We start from the raw sequence: 20813 nt of genomic DNA, 5'->3' as shown, positions 1-20813 counted from the left end.
ATTGATTTGGTTTCATAAAGTAAAACAGCAACAAGAATTAATAAAACATTTACAACTTTAGTTGATTTAGGCCAGTAGTTTGCTCAATGTCTTTAAAATGACTAATAAATCAATGCACTCATTCAATCTTTTCCTCATGCAACACTTCTTACTTGAACAAAAGGAATAAAGCTACGATCTGTAAAATATGCTAAGCTCAAAAAAATCTGACATATTCTTTTATTGTAATGTTACTTGGACAAGATGAGCTAATAAATATTCAAATCATACTACTGATATTCTTAGGAAAAATATGATTAATAATACAAATATGGTGAAATATTAATTTCTTACATGGTCAGATGGAAAGGCTCTTGCTTCTAGAAGAATTTTATAGCGTCTTGAAGTAGGCTTAAAGAAAGATAGCTGTTAAGGAAGAAAAAGAAAGAAATATTGAAATTTATCTAAGCAGAGATGAGAAAGATGCTCCCAGCACATAACTTAATAAAGACTTTCAGGCTACAGACAATCCCCAGAAATTACAAATATTTCTTTGTCCATATAAGATTCATCAAAGTAGGAAAGTGTTATAATACTGTATTTCACATATCCATACCAAAGGCCACCAAAACCCAGCTGTGAAAACTTGCACTTACAGGAATCAATGGCAAAGCTTTGACTGCAGCCAGGGAAGCTGGGATTTCACCCAGCTCAGTCCAGCAACCAAAAGGAGCAGCTGGAAAGCAGCAGGCAGTGAAAAAGAATTAAGATTTATATCTTTGCCCTAAAACTTTAGTTATGGAATCATCCCTTCTTCCAAAACAAGGCTGACTAAAGACCTGATCTCACAACTATAGCTGGGTGGTCTTTTCTTCTCAGCTCCTGGCAAGGAGCAGATCCAAGTGATAAACCTTGTGAGAATCACACAAATCAAAGCTTCTCATCTAAGATCACTCAGTTGAACCAAATCTTTGGAAATAGTGGAAAGCCAATTTATGCAGCCACAGGGACACCTGAGCATAAATGAAACAATTTATGGTCACTATGGTATGCAAATCAAAATGCTTTAGCCCATTTTAGTACATATAAAATAGCATAATTCTAAGTGTAATCTCTTGTATGCAGCTGCATTTTAAGCTTGACTGATACTACAGCTTTGTCTTGCTCACAGTTGAGCTCCTGTTTCCTTATCTTTGAAATTTGGTGTGGAATTGAAATTTGAGAAGTTACTTGCAAATGTTTCTTAAGTAATACTATTTCCTCTGGCAAATGACATACAACCCATGTGAGAACAGCTCAAACTTCCTCTACAGTGTCCTTGAAAATATTTCTCTGTCCAACTTTCCTGCTTAGTCTTGAATCAGGCCAGATCTTGCACATTCATTATTCAAGACACAACTCCCAAGGCTTAAAAACTTAATCTGTCACCCAGTGCTGTCTCTGTGAGGTCCTCAGAAAACACTTTGTTTACACACATACACAAAGAAAGGAGAAAAATCTTGTCAACACAAGATCAAATATACATTATAAAGACATACCATCAGAAGGTGCAAGTTAACAGTCAGCCCATTCATTAAGGCTATTTCTTGTCTTTTGGCCCCTGAAATAATAAAAAGATAAAAAAGTTTGAAAAATGGTTGGAGTTTTTCTTTAAAATTTCAGAGACATTTAGAACAGTGGTGAGAAAGCAAAAGCATGAATTCAGTCAATGTCTCTCCAAAGCCTTGAAAGGAAACAAACGTTTGAGGTGTCATCAGAGAGAAATAAAAAGATTTCTTGTCTGACTCTCTACACTGCACTGGCAGGAAAATATTTTTTTTTTCAGGTCAGACACAGCAAGCAAAAAAAGAAAAAAAAAACAAAAAAAAGCCAACAAAATCTTCCCATTTCCCAGCAAAGCACCAGTGGATTTATTATCTTGAATACCTCAGACAAGTGAGGTCACAAAGACTATATGTAAAGCAAGACTTGAAGACTTATTTTTGTCAGAAGTTCATATGTAACCCAAGTGAGAAAACATACTGAGCTAATCATCTAAGTGGTTACTGTAATGTCAAGATAAATCTCATCCCTAATTAAAAAATGAAATAAGCAAAATTGACCTGTTGGTTATAACAGACCATTATTAATGTAGCAGCTTCACGGGAAGCCATACCCACATTGCTCCAAGGAGGATAATAACAGCTGCCTTTGGACTACAGCTAATCACAGGCAGAGCTAATTAGTAACAACTAATTGTTGTAAACAAGTATTTAGAAACAAATTCTCCTGCATTTGTCAAGCCCTGGTGAAAGGTTTTAGGCAGGACAGAGAATTGTGTATTGGGCAGGATGGCACCAAGATTTGGAGAAAATCAATTCCTGTTTCCTTCTGGTATGTTTGGTGTCTGTTGTTAAAAAGCAGAAATTCATCCTTGAGACAAATCTATATCTTGAGAGTCTTTTTCAGATGGGAGATGTGCTCGTGAACCTTGTTCTGATCCTCACTCAGCCACAGATTCACCAAATGTGGAGAGAGGTTGCAGAGAGGGGAGGGATGAAAAGAAGGGTAAGCAAGCAGGAAAGGCAACAGCCACTTTGGAATCAATAAAGAGGAAGGAAAATATGATTTGGAGTTATAAAAGGGAAAGGGGAGCTACAAGAAAAGGAAAGTTGAATCCTGAATTTCTGCCTTGGGGGACACCTGACACACTGTCAGTGTATCCTAAACAGTCTAATTCACAGAGTGAGTATTTTGTCATCATATGAAAAAAGATGTAACCATGGGTTGAACCCAATACAGGCAAATTTAGCCAAAGAACTTGGAAGTCTATTATAATTAACCCATACATTCCTCCCAAGCAGGCCTTGGCTTCTGCCAGCACAGGCAAAGCTGAGCACCATTCTCATTGAGGTGTTCAAGGACATTCCCAAGTATTGCTGAAATCTCCAGGTTTTGGATAGAAGGATTTGGAGAACGTGTCAGTGGCTGGGAATGATCAGTCCAGGGGATGAGCAACAACAAAGAGGAGATGTCATGAATAAGGTCCCTCCTCCTTCAGACACCAGGAACATTGTCAAATTTGTGGAAAGAAATACATGAAGGATTAATTCTTCATAAAGAAAAACAAGCTTTTTTCTTCACTTAAACTCCTCTCCTTTGCTTTCTTTTCTTCCCTCTGATAGCTTTGGATCTGCAGGCTCCATGCTGCTGGAAGAGGTCACCTTGGGGTTGTTCTATAGCAGATCCAGGAGACAGCTAGAGAGAGTGATTGCAGCTCGAAACAGTATTATTTGCAGTCTTAATATTTCTATGGAGCTCTTGAGGCTGAAAAAAGGGACAGGATCAAGAAATGATATTGTTCTTATTTGTCCCTCTGTTCCTTTTGTGAAATCTGTGGCTTTCACAGAAAATTCTGCACGAGCAATCCTCTGCCTGCTGTACTGATACCATATAAAACAAATGGTTAATCCGTAGATCACTTCTAGCTGCATGCTAGCATCCCAAATTAAATATGACACTACATTTGTCATGTAAGTCTTGGTCTTCCGTAAATTATATATTTATTAAAAGCCTTCCATTATTGAATTTCATGCCCACAAAACAAACCCCATCCATGTCATTGGAAAACTGTTATCCTTTATAACCTGCACTGCATTTCAGAAAACAACCTTTCCATGATCCAATTAACCTATTACAATATTCAAAGACCCAGCACACGGGAGACAAAATTATGTTTGCCTTCCTTATTTCCTAACTTTATACCATATCTCCAGGACAGGCTAAAACCTGTATGTTCTGCATGATAAATCTCCTCTTTAATAAAAGGAAGCAGCGTTTGCAAAGTACAACTTCAGAGACAATTATGATTGCGTTAGGCAGACACTGCCATCCTTCTCCTCTCTGACTGCTGGGGAGGTCTGATTCTCAGTGGAGTAAGTCAAAAGCATTTGTAAAATGATTGGAAATAAGGCTAAGGGCCCCAATTTCAAAAACATTTTGGTTATTTCAAATAATTCTTATCACTCAAAGTCACTCCAAATCTGCTCAGCGTTCAGTCTTCCCTCAACAGAGACCTGCCCGAGCACATCGTACAGCAGCAGCCACACAGTTAATCTTGTTCCATCAGAAGGTGATCCTGCCAAGGTTGTAATGTTTTAATAAAGTCTGGTAGGAGAAGCAGAGATTGCCTTCACTGCGTTCTGCCACTTGGTGTGAGCACAGAAAAAAAGCTTTGGCCTCCACTGACCTTGACTCTCCATTTCACAAGGTATTTACTACTGTAACTTTCATTGAACAAGAAAATGTGACTGCATTTAATAAGCAAGGTGTTCGTGCTCTATAAACCATTAAGCAGACAAAGGTGTTTTACAGTCTTTGGTCCATTCCTGAATAATCTCACCAAAGAGTTTTACTTGCTACCACTGCTTAGGGTGAGAAATGACAATTCTTCTCTTCCATAACACATTCAATACTGAATAGAAAACACAGTAAAATTCTGTTATTGTTTTTACATTAAAGTCAATAAGAAAGTAAACTCAGAATTCATTCAGCTACGTACTCATACACAATCAATATTATTTTTTGCTGGAAAATGGTACTTAAGCATAAATTGTGAGGGTTGGAACTTTAAGACCTCTTCCAACCCAAATAATTTCATGAATCTGTGGAATACCACATTGAAAAGAACATTTTAACATAGCATTTTTTCCCCTCTATTTATCATTTTAGTCTCTTCATTATTGCCCACAGTATTAAAAACTGGAATTTACTATGATACATCCATTATTTGAGAAATATTAATTCATCTGCATTCTAAGAATCGAGTGATTCTTAACCTGTGTTCTGATAAAAAGCCATGAGGGTATTTTCTAAACAAAATCTTCCACATAGATTTGAGGGCCAGATGTGAGCCTATACAACATTTTACAATTTAATCAAAAAAAGCCCCAAAAATTCTGGAGAACAGAATCCAAACCATGCCTTCTATCTTTGAGGGAAACAACAGGAAACACTTCCCAGGAAATAATTCTAAAAACCAAAAACTGGGTTAGTGTTAGGGTGACTTCAGTCATAATTTTTATTGAAAATTTTAGAATATTTGTTTACCATGAAGAAAATTATAATGAGTTCATTGGGGTTAAGCCATGGTGATGTAAAAGCACATGTAAAGTATCACATGGAGGTTGGTAAATAAAAGTAAGGAGATGGATGGGCAATTAGATGAAATTTAAGCAAAGCTCTCATTTCCATCTCCTTACACCTACAATGCACCATGCAGTTAAATTAATATTAAAATAGAAACTTAGTTGGCAGCCTCTACATGACAGATGGTTAAGGGTGAAAGGGTCCCAGCCTCATTCTCTGCTTTTTGCATTGACTCTTAACCTACAGCTGGGGCCAGAGGGACCCTGGCAGTGGCAGCAGGTCAGGGCTCAGCCTGGCATGGGGCTCCACATTCTGCAAACAAAGCAGAGGCAAACAGTCACAGAAGGTGATGCACAGAAAGATGATAACTCAGAAGCTTCCAGCTGTCCTTTGGGGAATCTTGGCTCTCTCTCTCTCCTGGTTACATGAAGACCACCAGTGGTCTTACCTTGATTACTAATTTGGGTGCCTGGGAATATGACATGAGAAATTCTTGTCTGCCTGCAAGGTTTCCAATTGAAAATTCCAAGGCACCTTTCCCCAGCTGTCCACACCTTCCTAGTTGAACCCTACCAGAACAAGAATATCCACAGGCCAAGGGAGATGGGTCATACCAGAGAAAGCCCTAAATCAGCTGTGTTCAGCATTTCAACACCCTCCATTCCTTTATATTTCCACATTTTTATGTCCTATGATGTTTAACAGAGGAGGATGCTGTGCTTGCCCTTGAATGTAATGAAAGCAAGACAAGTAACTTCTTAACCTCCTGAGCAACATCAGGTACAATAGTAGCAATTTTAAAAATCAGAACCTCCAATCTGCATTTTGGAATTTTTATTTCATTCTGAATGGGATTTTTCAATATAGCCCAGTGATGCCCAGCATAGCCACACTCATATTTATATTCTCAATGTTTCTATCATGGATAGACTAACTATAACAATAATTTATTGCATTTGTTCTGCTCCAATAATAACACCCACTATTTTAGCTATTTGGAAAGTTCATAAAGAATTCAGAGAGGGATTTTATTTATAAGTTTATAAATAAACTTGCCATGCAACATTCTTTAATGTCTCTGCTCCCAATTGTTCCAACCCCATTTGCTTTTCTTGAAGGAGAAAGACCATAATTTTCTCATTGAACACTTGTCTGCAGTTGGAGGAGAAATTACGATACAATATCTAGAATACAGTAGGTCAACATAAGGGTAATATTTTTCCTTAGTGATGGCACAAATGAATGCCTGATAATTCAGTTCTGACAGTCACTACTGAGAGTTGTCTTCAATACCTGCATTGAAATATGGGCCAGATCTCCCCAAAATCTACTAACCTAGCCTTGACAGCAGCTGGGAGGGTTGGGGAGAAAAAGACCCTGCCAAGATAACGTCTCTTCCCCTTTCAGAGACAGTTCTGAAGGAAATCCCAGTGAAAGATTATTTCAGCAACTACACAGAGCAAACAGTGAGAGAGGAAATTTGCATTCCCACTCAGCTGACTGCTTTCATGGCAAATTCACCAGGAGGAGTCTCCAGGGCTCCTCAGTCTCTGGAATAAGCAGAAGCACTCCTGCCAAAGTCCTGCAGCACGGGGGACAGCAGGGTAATGGGAACTCATCAATAGCACGTCCTGCCCCAATTATCTGCTCCATTGGCATAAGCAGCTCTCAAATATGAGTCTGGATTTTCCCTAAAAGAGGAAAAGCAGAAAATGTCTAGATAGAAATCATTTATCAAAGGGGAAAGTTCATCATTTTACTTCTGGAAGAGTGACTGAGATTCTGTAATACCAAGTGCTCTTTAAAAGGGCTTCAAGTGTTAGTCCAAGTGGTTTATGATGCTCCAAGAAACCCTCTGCTGCAATTAGTTCCATGATATGCACATGGTCATACATTATCACATACATTCATCCCCTAAATCACTCGCAGCCTTAAAATAAAATGTTAGTCCATGCACAAGAAAACCTACTTTCAAACATAAGAATAAAAGGAACTAAATTCTGCCTGCAGAGATTCAGGATTTGGAGTCTTAAAAGAAAGCAAATTTGTTTTTATTTCTGGAGGTTTTCCCCTGCATGTCACACCTACCAACCAGCTCAGCCATCGGGTCCAGGATGCACTCATCTGCCAAAGCCCACGGGCGCTTGCCATTGAAATGGCCATGGACACCTCTGAAAGGGAAAGGAAAAATGATGAACATGTGTGCTATTCTATTTTGATCAGCCCTAAGAATAATATCTGATTTGGAGATTTCACATTTGGAGGATGGATGAGGAGGATGAGACTTGCCTAAACTGAGCACAACACTTTTCTCATACCATTAAACCTCAGAGCAAAGGCAATTTATTGGTTTATGACAGGATTTCAGTTCCTTGAAAATTGTTTATTTTGGCCCACAAAATTCCTCTATAAATTCCTCAAAATTAATGATGATAGCTTTGTGAAAAAGCTCCCCTGGTAGTGGCTGCATGAGGTCAGGAAAGCTGGGACAGGGCATCCCAGTGTGGGATGGCACCTGCTAACCCAGGCTCACAGAACTGCACAGACAGCAGAGACCACCCCACAAACTTCCCCAGCCTGCATTTCTGTCTGGGCATTAGATGGTGCAGAGGATGATAGACTTAAATACTGCCTTTCTCCCAGACAGGAATATTTCTTGTCAGAAACAATTTCCATCCTCCTGCATCTCCTGTCTGAGCTCACCCTTCTGCATAAACCAGAGGGGACTTCATGCAGGGGCTGGTGATTCCCTGCATCAACAGAGCTGATTGCTAATTTTTATTGCTTCTCTTCTCCCTGAAAGATTGTTCTAGATCTCAGTGTGCACAAAGGTTTTTGGGTTTACAAAGGCTATTTAAAAACTTTATATTGCAAACTATTCCTGGCTGCAGGGGATCATACGGTCACCTTAAACCCCAGTGTGCTGCTACTCTGAAGTAGCAGATATATAAATTCAGTTCTAGATTGAGTGCTCTGAACTAAATTTTCCTTCAATTATGATAGAGAAGAAAACTTCTAAGGTAGCTACTGTGCATATATAAATAAAAAGTTGCCTAGTTTCTTAAACATGCAGGGTGTAGAGTACAGATTTAAATGCAAATGGAGGCAGATTGAGAAAAGTAATAATGGTGCTAATCCAGGGAAACATTGCTCTGGGCTCCCATCTCACACTGGATGATTTTCATATTTGCTGAGCACCACAGGGTACTTGTGGAGTTGGAAACACCAGGCTGCATGAGGCTGAGTATAAAGCTGTTTCAAAATAAGGACAAAGCCAGTAGGAATCCAGGGAGAGCAAAAGACGCCCTAAAAGCTTTGATGTAAGGAAAAAAAGGAAAAAAAAAAAAAAAAAAAAAAAGTAATAAACCTTTTAAAGAAGAACTGGCCCACAAAGTTCACTCAAAATCACAGGAGTACAGCTGGCAGATTAAGACATGAGAGTGGAGGGTGCATGAGACATTACCCCATCCTCAGGGCTATTTAAAAGATTGGTTTTCCCTATCCACATCATACTTCCCTTCTCAGGTAGAGTTTCATTCAGTTTCCCACAAAAATTACCTGGGTGTTTTACAGTCAGACCCTTTTTGATTGACTTGGATCTAATCCACACCTCCTAGGGATACTTTCAAAAAAAGAACTACAATCCTAAAGAATAGGGAGGGTGCTGCTTTTAAAAAACACAGTTGTATTAACCATTTCAAGCCTCTCATCCTTGCAAAACAACATTTAATTTTGGGCTAGATTAGGTCAGCAGCTGAAGGAGTGCACAGGTACAACTGAACCATCTCTTACAGATAAAATAACATCCCCGTGCTCAACAAGTCCAGTCCCACACAGACAAGGAGGACCCTGCTCCTCAGTTTGGATAAGGTCCTGGTACAGCAGCTGACTGCTCTCCTCCATTTTAGAGCTGCTCTCTGATGAGCCCTCGACAGCAGAGAGAGCAGGCAGTGTGAAATAACCCTCATTTACAAGAGCATTTCATAGATGAAGAATAAAGGCAGTGGGTGGGGAGGAGAGAAAATGCTGTGAGGGGCAGGATTAGTGTTCAAATTGCCTCCCTTCTCTCAGCCCACAATGCAGCTGCATTCCCTGAAGACAGGGGTATATGTTTCACAAACAGCAAGACATTTATTGGTAATTTCCTGTCTTATTCTTAACTGTAATATAGCGATCAAGGGACTTTAGGATAATACAGACTGTTAAAATAAAACCCCCAAAGATTTTCAGTGGCTCCCAGCCTGAGGGAATCTGTATTTCTGAAAGAGGATAGCAAACATAATAAGATGGGAAAAATAAGTCCTAACTACCTATGGGATTCTCTTTCATTAGCTTTCCCTGATTTTATAGCCATTAGTGTCATCCTAATGGGAATTTACTAATGAAAGTTCTCTCTATCAGCACACAGGACTCTCAAAATTTCAGAATAAATTTCCAAGTTACCATGAAAACAGTTCTGAGATTTTGATCATGAGAATGTTTTACTTTGAGAGGAAAACATGGACATTTAACCATATTGAAAGAAGGGAGAGGCATCATTTATTATTATTCTTATTATTATTATTATTATGGCACAGCTTACAGCTTGCCTCCCTCTTGATGGCCAATATAAATGCCAAGAGACAAAAATTATTGCCTCTAAAATTGTAGTTAAAAGCATATTCTTGGACCTTTTTTTCATTTTAATCACATGAAACTCTGTAGACTTTGCTGATGGCACAATACATCCTATTACACTTAGGTTGTAAAATTCTATGCTCTGCCTCAGAGAATTTATATCTCTGTATATTATGCCACCCCTCTCTCAGCTCTGGTAGGCAGTGGGGGTAACAATCTTTAAGGACACAAGTGCACTGCTCCTGGCATTCCCCTCATACATGGAGAGCCTACATCCCTTTTTTCCCCTACTGCACCCTAGGTAGCAAAAAAGATTTAAATTGAGGCATGCAAATTAATGAATACAAAACTTCACCCATCAAATCAGAGAGCATCAGACAAACAGATATTTCTTCAACTTCTATGAGAGTTTCTCATTGTGCAAATTAATTTTTGGTCGGTTACCATTTTATTTTCATTTTGGCAGGAAATCACAATGCCACGTTTTATTCGCTGAGGTCTGGTTGATTTAAAGCTTTCTAGGGGAGCTAGAAACACATTTTCTGAGATGATCCCAGGGTTTCAAAGGCAGTGAGAAAAAGAATTTAAATTAATTGCCATCTTCAGGAATCTTCTGTGCTCATCCAAATCTTGTTCAAGTGCAAATTTCCTTCTTGCTCCTTTGCCAAAAATGATGCAAGGTATTTAATGAGCCAGTACAGACTCTTAAGTTGGACCATGGTTTCAAGCAAAGAAAGAACTAAAAAAAAGGAAGACATATCAAAAGAAAAAGAGCTGCATGGACCAGCAAATTACAGACACAACTAAAATCCCAGGGCATTAAAACAGGCATTTGCAGCTCTATCATACAACCTGCTGCAAGGCAGAGTGCTCAGAGGAGTCCTGAGGATGGCAGGAGAGGTGGGGCTGTCAAAGAGGGCTTGGCCAAGCTGCTCTCCTGTGTTCAGGGTTCTCATATCTTGCAGGATTAGTTCAGCACACGGAACCAAAGACACCTTCTGACTTGCTGAAAATAGTATTTGCTACTTTACATTGTAAAGCCTTCCTCAAACTAGGAGGTTGTTAATTGTACATCCATGTCAGCCTCTTGCCAGATGGCTTGAATGCTTACAAGTGTATATCTATATATAGAGACATATATATATGTTTTATTTCTAGCCTCAATTTATTAATTCCCTGTTTATATTTACTGTGCCAACATACTTTTCACATAAGTGGTTTCTTCCCTCCTCTACTTTGATACATTCACAGAGAACAATATTCTTTTCCTTTCAGTCTTAATTTTGCTCAACAGCTCCAGTCCTCAAGACCTGTGTGCAGCAGGTTCCCCACTCCCCAGTCACCCTGCCAGCCCTTCACATGAGCACAACTGGCTGCAGCAGGCTCCCTTCTGTTCTAATTGTTCCACTTTAATGAGTTACTCAGACGAGAGAGACATTGCCTGCTGCAGTGAGTATGCTCACACACAGCAATGATTCTATAAAATATTTTAATTACTTAATCGGTTCTGGCAGAGCAAAGGGGAAAACAAGGCACTGCAAAGCACCTCCTGGCCTTCCTCCAACCAAAAAAGTCCCTTGAAGTTTGGACTTTTAAAACACTGGGTTATTGGCTAGTCTAGGCTAAACATGAGGGAACAACACTTCATCCGTTTTCACCCCTCATTCAATAAATCTTGGATTTAGCTGAAATCATAACTGAAACATGAAGCCTCAGAGGCTGCTTTTAAATCCATACTAAGAATGCCAGTGGCTTGGATTTGTAATCTTGCTACATTAGCATAAGAAACAGAAGAATGAGGGATATGGAGAGGAAGAACACAAAATCAGAGAAGGTATGTGGGAGGCAGATGTGGGATGAGATCTGTAAGCCCCCAGTTAAAGTGGAGGTGGGGGAAAGGAACTGAGCACTAAGAGGAAACACAACAAGAAAGAGGCTTTCCCATGCTTTTCTCTCCCACTGTTTGCATAATGAGTTTCCACCACCACTTGGAGATAAAGCTACAGCTTCCCTGCCCTTGACCAGCACTTGGTAATCTTCCTTTTCACTCTTGCCATTAACTACAAGCAGTGAAAGCCATTTAAATGGACTCACAGCTCTTTGAGATGGGTCCCAAGACACAACAAACAGAAAATGCAATAAACCAATTTATAAGAAAGCCAGAATCTATACTATTGCTGACTTGATGGATGTGCCTAATTTGCATGCCATTTCTTAGATTCTTGCTACTTATTTGTCTAAACCAGAACCACTACACCCCACACTCCTGACACAACAGCCACTGTTCCCAGTTCACTGTTCCTTCAGCTGGGAACTGCTACCACCTTAGACTGGGTTTTGCTAAGCTGTCCTTGGTGGCTGGAATAAAAGTACTCATTTCTGTACCTTCAGCCACCTATTCCTTTGCATGCCATTCACCACCTTCTCTAATCATACACAGTTCTCAAAATTAGCTTGCTCATACCCTGGATGTCTCAGTTGCTTTAGGTTCAGGAATTTATTGTTTCTTTGTTGATCTTAATTTGAGGGGTTTTGCTTAGTTTTTTTTTTTTTTTTCGTTTTGTTTTGGTTTTGGTTTTAAACTTTCTGATTTATTCTGGGTAAAGCTTTTGAGGCCAAGCTGTGTTTTTGTCAAACAGCCTTTCTAGTTTTGCTCCCTCTCTTGCAGTGGCTTGAAATCAATGTTCAGTCATATTTCCCCCCTAGATACAGTTCCTGAAGGCACTTTTGATCTGAAGGAACACACTGCCTACCTTTTTCTTCCAGGTTTTTACAGTCACTGAGGAAAAACTCATCCTTCACTGCAGCAAAGACAAACACAAGAATAGAAGTGAGGCAGTGAAAAGATATGGTGGAGGAGCTGAAATACATTTGCAGTCCCAGTGCATCACTCTAAGAATGTTATCTGACTTCTGCCTTTTGAAGGAGCTCAGCTGTTTCCCTGATAAAGTGGGATAACAGCACAGAAATGGACGGGGTTGCAATTTTTTCAAATGACTGGAGAAACTGCACTGTTGTGCTGACTGAAAAACCAGAAGGAATGAGCTCTTCCCAAAGTTCCACTCATTCCCACTCATTCTCAGCCTTCTCACCTATAAGAATACAGGTGAAAAATAGGAATCAATAAACCATATTGATGAGCTCCCAGCATTCATACATTTACAAGTGGAAGAGCAGCTACAGATTTCTCACATTTGCATCTCAACCGTTCCTGCTGAAACAAGGCTGCCCACTTAGCAGAATTCATTTTTCCTCTTCTGCCTCTCCATATTTCCTCTGCTCTCTCACCATGAAATCACATCTGTTCCACTCATATCCCGCACCCTATAAAAGAGTTCATCTCTCACTCAGCTCACTCACTCATCTGGATGTTATTTTCCTTTCCCACCTTCAGTTCCCTGTTTTTTACTCATCATTTTCCTTACTCATCCCTGCTCCAGCTGCTCAGGCAGGTGCTGGAGATCTCAAAGCACAGATTCTTAATGGAAACTGAACATAATGTTAAAAAACCTAAATAAAGAGCAAAAAAAAGCTTTTTCTTTCCCCTATGTATATTAAAAAGTTCTCCATTTGTTATGATGACAATGCTCCTTTCCTGCAATGTGTCCTTTTATCCTGTCTCTTTTACATCAGGTTGATTCAGCAAAGCTTGCTGAAATTCACACTCAGCTCCTTGATGAGATGATACTGAGAAGACAGGAATGTTTCTTTCTAAATAAAATGAACTTGTCAGGCAGAGACCTGGTTTAAGAGGAGCCAAAAACCTGCCAGCATGGGCAGCAGCATCACCTGCATTCGGTGCTGTTTCAAGGAGAGCTGCTTGTTGTGAGACCTGCAGGGTGAATCACACACTGTTAAAAACATTAATTAGAAAATCACAGGGCCTGGAGCCCCACCACATTCATCAGCAAGCAGCAGCAACCAAATAGGTTTGTGTGCCTTGTAGGAACACTGTTTATAAACACTGCTGGGTGGGGAGGGTTGAACTGCACAGGTCCTCCAGGTGAGCCAGGCAGAGCCCCACACACAGCACAGGCTATCAGCTGAAAGGGTCTGTGTGCCTGTTTTACTGCTCCTCCCTTTATAAGAAACATAAACAGCACGAGGGAAACACTGAGCATGTCTCACTCCTGGGCTGCAGTACTTTTAACACACTATTCTGCTGCTCCAAGGAAGATCCCAAGATAAAGTATTCCTCTGAAGCACAGGTCAGCATCTGCAGGGTACTCACGTCCGAGCCCACTTGTCCAGTTCTTCATCCAGGTAAGTTCTAACTTTCCTGGGCTGGAGCCCAAGAGAATTCCCAATGAAGTACACACAGCTCTCCTCTCCATTCACCAGGGCCAGGTCAGCTGTGGAGGGAAAGCAGAGGAACAAAATGCTCATGGGATTGAGCACAGGTGGCTCAGAAGGTGTGCACAACCCCCAGACACACCCACACGTGTGCCACCCCCAGAGCTCTGTCCCTCCCCTGGCACATCACAGTCCCCACAGACATGTCACATCCTGACCTCTCTCCCAGAACATCACTCAGGTAACCCTGAAAAGGATCTAAGGAGGACAGCAGGCAACTTGCAAGAAATTATTCACCTTTTCCTCCTACAGTTTTAGGAGCTGATGCGAGTTCAGGCACCACTAAATCTCCAGCTCCCAGGGGCTGTGTGAGAAGCAGCCACTGGCACCCATTTTATCAGGTCTGTAACCAACAGTGAGTAAACAGGGAGCATTTTCCTAATCAGGCTATCCACTTTTCTTCCACCACCAATATATACCTACTGAGTCATGAAGCTACTGGAATCATGCATTTAATAGAAGTTAGGACTAGGTAAATCTGTGTCTTTCATGTAAGTTGTCCCTGCACTATTAAATCTCTATTTAGAAAAATATAATTGTTGAGGAGAGTGTTTTAAGGCAGTCTCAAAAGTTCTTGTCTTGTCAGCAAATACTGTGGGCTGCACTTCATGTCATTGTCTGAGGAGGAGGAGGAAATCTATGTTGACAAATCCTTTCAATGATTAGGAGAAAAGCAAGTCGGTAGAAATTTATAAATAATAGCTCTAGAGAGGTTCTGAACAATCTAATTACCCTGTGTCATCATTTATCAATCCAAACACAGCCTTCTTCTGTTTTTTCTCATGTTAGAGATTCTTGGAGGGACAAGTGATTGTGACCTTCTAGAAGTGGTAATTTGCATTTGTCTCTACCTATACTTACAGTACCCATAAAAGCTAATATCACATATAATTTTGGTGAACATAATTGATATCACTCAGAATAAAGATCAAATGAATGAGCGTGTTAAGACACATGCTAAAAATTAACCATAAGATTGCAATTCAGTCTGTGGAAATTTTGTAAAGCCTATAGAAAAACAGCCTGGAAAAGGTTTCCTACTACCTTTTGCACTAACAGTTAGCAATTTCACTGAACCTCCCCAGAAACAAATTTTTCAGGAGTACAGACAACTTGGGTAATTTCTTAATTAAAGTTTTAGAGGGTTTTAAAAAGCATAAGTCAGAGAGCAATCTCAGCCTAATCTGTTTTGCAGATATTATGTCTGTTTTTCATCTCCATTGTAATATGAATGAAAACAGAGAGGCATAAATATCATCCATGCCCCCAAATTGATTCTATTAACAGTTCTTTTCCTACCAAGAAACACAATAACACTGTCCCACTGGGATTAGAGAGAAGGATCCTTGCTCAAGAATTTGGAGCTCGATCTCACTAATACTCACCAAGCAGAAAACAGGAGAGGAATTATAAGCAAGTTTTTCTTACACTACAGTCTTTTCTAAATAAAAGCACTGCTTGTTCACTGTTGGAGAGATAGGGCAGTGCTTTTTTGATAAAGTGTATTTTAACACGTTTCTGTCTGTCCCACCTGTTCCTTTGGATATTCTTTTCTTGATGTGTTATCAACTCTAAATCTGGATGAACTTCTTTTCCTTTTGACAAAAAGCTTCCCCCTCTCTGACATCACTAAAAGACTCATTTTGGACCATTACTGCTTGTTTTTTTTCACCATCTTTGTAATTCCTCCTGATCAGCACCTCCTCATGCTTCAACAACTCCACATTCACTGTGTAAAAGTAATACTTTTTTTTTTCCCCAGAGCCTAGCACTTGTCTTTCCCTAAATTACATTTATTTCTTATAGTATTGGCCCTTTTTATTTCTGGAGCAGCTGTGGTTGATTTGAAATATATATTGAAATATTCTAACAGGAAATAAACACAATTGAGGAAATAAAGGCAAAAAATAATTATTGAAATGTGTTCTTAGAGCTGCCTGGATCAAAAAAATACATTTACATTAAGATTAATTAAATATATATATATATTCACACATCTACTGAGATTCTTGAAAACTGGTCAAATCTAATCACATACACTATTTTGCATACTAATTATACCCATTCATCTACATTAAATATGCACTTCTATACCTTTTAAACCTAAAAGGAAAAGCAAGTTTATTGTCACAAATATTCAGTCCAAACAAAAGGGGAAAATGTAATGGATTTATTAACCAGAAAGGAAGGACTAAATGTGCTTATACTCATCTGATTAGTAATGCTTATAGGTATTACTCACTTATACTCTGTTCCTAGCTGAAAGATAAAAGATCTGCTCTTTCACACCTACCTGTACCCCCCACCAGCCCTTCAAAAAAACAAATTTTTATTATTAAGCACTACCTTTAACCATTTCTTCTGGGAAATGCAGCTCAGTGCTTTCACTCTGGGACATCTTTTTACTCCCAAGAAACCCAAATAATGCCTGACTCCTTCACAAGGTGACAAAGCACAAGCCATAGCCCTGCTCAGATGGGTGATTTGGTGCCCAGCTGCAATCCAGGCATCCCTGCCTCCTCCCTGCAGTGCACGGAGAGAGAGTTAGAGACTTTGTTATCAGCTTGGAGAAGGGATCCAACCATTTCCCTAAATCTGCTGTCATCTTTTCCTCATTTGCTCACCTGAGCCTCGTCCCTCATGCTTGCACATAAAGCCTCAGAGATTTGCAGAGAGTTAGGCTGCTGCTGGTTTCCTCTTGATTGATATGGCAAATAAACAGCTCTGGCAGTTTATAACTTGATTACTAAATTAAACTATTATAATGACTTCCTAAATATTTTCCTTTATGTCATCTCACTGTTGTCTCCTATGGATGTTCTCATCTGCTTCTTGTAAGGTTTCATTTTAAAGCCTCATTGTAATGTTTTATGTAAATATATAAAGAATATTTGATGGCTAATATCTGTAATGACATTTATCTTCAGGAATGTGTTATCTGGTATCCGCTCCTGGGTGCAGATAAATGTCATGGCAGATCTGTCTCTATGGTATAGTCACACAATGTAAATATATATATATATATATTTACACCCCTGCTGCTCTTCAGCAGGGAAGCTGTACCTGATGACAGCTGAAGCACAGAAAAGAAGGACAGGGGAAAAAAAGGGGAGGGAAAAACCCCTCAATTTAGGAACACCAGAATGATGAGTTCTCTGTGCTTTTCAACCAGTAATACTTTGTACATTGTTTATCTTCACTAAAACATATCTATCCACAGTCTCAAGACTAAATATTATTGTAACTACAGGGGGAAAACCCCACAGCAGCAGTCTTTGGGTCTAAATATTGTGGTAATAATAATAAAAAATAAAAACAATAATGGATGTTGGAAGGGAAGAAACCAAAACTGTCACATGGGTATGAAAACCTCTACCTACTTCTCAGAAGAGCCTTTAATCTGAAGCTGCTACAACAGTACACTGAAAGGTGACCTTTGATATCCTGGAGACACATTTGACATTCTGCAGTCAAAGATCCAGCTACTCCTGCTTGGGCTGGATTCCAGCAGCACCACTGCCATGGGAACTGTGTTCCAGCATCTTTCCAGCTCTGGTGGCACATCCTGCAGCACCATGAAGGAGCTTTGAGTACAGAATATCCAAATGTCCAAACAAACAGAGGGGGTTTAGGAAACTCTTAAACGACTAGAGTAAAAAAAAAAATGAAAAAGAAAAATTACAGAGGCATGGAAGAAGCACATAGTTAAAATATTTGCATAGTGTCCAGTTGTGTCCAGTCCCGCTCTGAGTAATAGAAACAGCACAACTCAAGGATTTAAATGTGTGGAAAGATAAGCCAATACCACCAGAACATAGAGAACTGAGATTTATCATCCCTGTGTCCCAGGGACAGGAGCAGACTGCATTCCCAACACTCATCACTGCTTAGCAGGAAGATACTGATGACAGACAGTTTCAAAAGATGTCCAGGAATTCAGACTATTGACACCATTTTCTATTGTAGTCCCTTACTGGACACACTTTGGTGAAAGCACCTATAATTTCTCATTTACCATTAGTACTCTTCCTTTCAGAAAATCTGCAGAAAATTCTATCTACATTTATTGGAAAAAAGCAAACAAAAATTGCAGGGGAAATCATATTTTTTCCTTTTATTTTCAATAGATACATTTTGCCAAGGTAGGAAAGGAAGAGAGTGACTACGCCTGCATGAAATAATAATTTCTCCAGTGTCCAGCTTGCAGTGACCAGGGTCTGCAGAGCCAGCACAGCTTTTGCTATCCATGTAACTGAGATGAAAATAAACCAGACAGGACTTGGGAAGCAGGACAAGAGACCAGGACCTTGCTGCCTCTGTAGGTGGCTGCTCCCACCAGGCTTCCCTACATGCCTGGTACTGCAGGTACCAAAAAAAAGTTGGAGCTGGGTTTTAGTTTTGGTGGTCTGGGAGTGCTAACCTGAAGCAAATGCTTCCCTCTCTTGCCACCCCTCCTGCCTCCACACCAAGCCCTCCCCATGCCCAAACACGCCACAGGCTCCTCAAAATAACCTGTGGAACAGGAAAGAAGGAGGAAAATGTCCAGAACAATTTTACATAGCATCACTGAAGTCAGGTGCTACCTATTTTTAGGCTATTCATGAGGAAAATGGAAAATATCTTCAAATAAAAGGGCTTCATTATGAATCATTTGCTCACTTCAATTATTTGTTCTGAGGTACAGTCTTCCATTTGGCCTTAGTGAGAAAATAGCTCCACCACCAGTAATAAGACAAAAATGTTCACAGAATATACATGCTGCCTCTTTCATTAACTAAAATAATTGTAACCAGACAGACAGTACCAAACTGAATCACACCAAGGAAACAACTGCTCTGAACTACCCAAGCCACGCTGCTGTTTTGAGCCATTAGACAAAAAAGCTCCTGCCTGTAATTTTCAATCAGTCACTACATTGTTCAAAGCTGCTGACTGACAGCATAAGCACCACATAAGTACTGTATCCTCACACTTGATTCAGGATGGCAACGAGAACATCGAGCTTTTGGTGCTAGAATAAGCTGATGGATTGATTTAGCAACAGCAGGGACATTCTGTGCTCAGATATGACTACAATTGCTCAATTATCTCATAAGTGACGATGATTTCCAAAGACTTGTGATAAACACATGCAGAAGATGTGGAGCCCAGCCCTTTCCCCCCTCCCTCTCCCTCACAGCAATTATAACCCTCACTTGGAGGCAGATCCTTGATTTTGGGGATATAGAAACATTCCCGAAGATGCTTTAACTCATCCTTTTCATCTAAGTGGAAAGCAAGCTTTTTGTCCGTGGGACTGCATCCGAGCTGCAAGGCAGTTTGTTCCAAAATGCTTGATGGGAGCACAGGAGAAGATGGATCCATTTTCAGGTCATTCAATTTCACCTGAATATCAGAAATTTTCAGAATTAGCTTCTGCAGTTTGCATAGTCACGAGTGGCTGATAAGCAGCCACTAAAGCTGCATCATTCAAGACCCAAACTTACTCGATTTAAAGCTTTTTAAAAGTGAAGTGTCTGAACAGAATGGTGAACCTGATCAAATATTTCCAAGGCAACATATTGCTGTAACCCCCAAAGGCTTTTTTATTTCCCTTCTATAGGTACAAAGCTCTTTCCTTTTTAAACTTTATCAGCCTCTTCTAAGTTCTCCCACCAGACTGACAGCAGCTCCAAATGCTGGAGTGTCACTCTCAGTCTGGAGACGTCAAAGCCAGAGGCAGCATTATTGTTTCTGCAGTCTGAGCTCCTAAGAATAGCAGGTGCACAGATACACTGAAGTTGTTTCCAGGCTGTGCAATGTTCAGCCCCTTTCAGCATTTTTAGTCTCAGAAATTGGAGGGGGTGTTAGTATTTGGCCGTGCTCATGAGCAAGGGCAGAGCAGGCAGGATGCAGGTGTCAGGCAAACAGAGCTTTCAAGATCAGGGCCTTGAATTAATATTTCCTTTCAGCTACACCAAATATTCTGCTGGCTTAGATCTATTTCTCCTGGGAGAAAAGCCCAAGTAAAATCAGAGATATGACAGGCCATGAATTCTAAGAGAATGCCCAAAACTAACTGCAAAATTTACAAGCTCATTGATCTTGATAGGAAAACAGACATGTAACTGTAATGCTCAGACACCATTGTGTTCCAGACAGCACTTGTGCACTTGGCTTTGCAATTGGCAAAGAAGGTTTGCAGCACATACTCTGCACTTCAGGGCAAGACTTCCCTGCTGTGTTTTGTGGCAGCAGGCAGCCCAGTGGCTCAGTGAGGTGCTTGGTGTCTGCCCCAGTTTAGGGAAATGTGTTACACCACACAACCCTCTCCTTTTTAACATCCCCAAGAGTCTTGGTGCAAAGGGATAGGGGATAGGCTCAAGGGAATAGGCTGAAATAGGATAGATTAGCACATAACAAGGAACACAGAGCCACTGGAGAATATGGCTTTTTCTCTTTGTTTGAGAAAGAAAACTCTTTAAGCACATATCTTCCATAAGCTCTCATTTCTTAAAGCCAAAATATCCTACGTATAGCTATCAGAAACAAGCTGAGGATAGAACAACAGATGACTGTTCAGAAGAGCTTTGTCAACACATATGGGAAGGACAACGGTTGGTATTTAAATATAAACCCTCAAACAGCACAGCCTCCTTAGTGCCAATTAACCCAAACCTGTTTATACTCTGGCCAAATGGCCAGCATGATGCTACTTACCTGCTTTAATCTGCTGTCATTTGGTTTATGATGAGAAC

General features: G+C 40.0%; 1 protein-coding gene across 3 annotated transcripts in view; it reads right to left on the bottom strand.

Annotated features, from left to right (window-relative positions):
* The window catches only part of KYNU (kynureninase), a 57864-nt gene that overhangs the window by 33379 nt on the left and 3672 nt on the right, over window positions 1-20813 (bottom strand). For 2 of the 3 annotated variants that reach the window (XM_056496234.1, XM_056496232.1), the window contains 5 exons: window positions 19272-19461; window positions 13955-14075; window positions 7195-7277; window positions 1518-1579; window positions 334-405 (listed from right to left, as the gene is read on the bottom strand). In XM_056496234.1, the coding sequence (XP_056352209.1) occupies window positions 334-405; window positions 1518-1579; window positions 7195-7277; window positions 13955-14075; window positions 19272-19461 (528 nt within the window). Of the gene's footprint in view, window positions 1-333; window positions 406-1517; window positions 1580-7194; window positions 7278-13954; window positions 14076-19271; window positions 19462-20813 lie in introns of those variants that run through there. The other variant, XM_056496233.1, reaches the window with a different exon arrangement.

Source organism: Oenanthe melanoleuca, chromosome 7 (assembly GCF_029582105.1).
Source record: "Oenanthe melanoleuca isolate GR-GAL-2019-014 chromosome 7, OMel1.0, whole genome shotgun sequence".
NCBI lineage: Eukaryota > Metazoa > Chordata > Aves > Passeriformes > Muscicapidae > Oenanthe > Oenanthe melanoleuca.
Note: the sequence above shows the minus strand (reverse complement) of the source record. Positions and strands in the feature narration are given on the sequence as shown.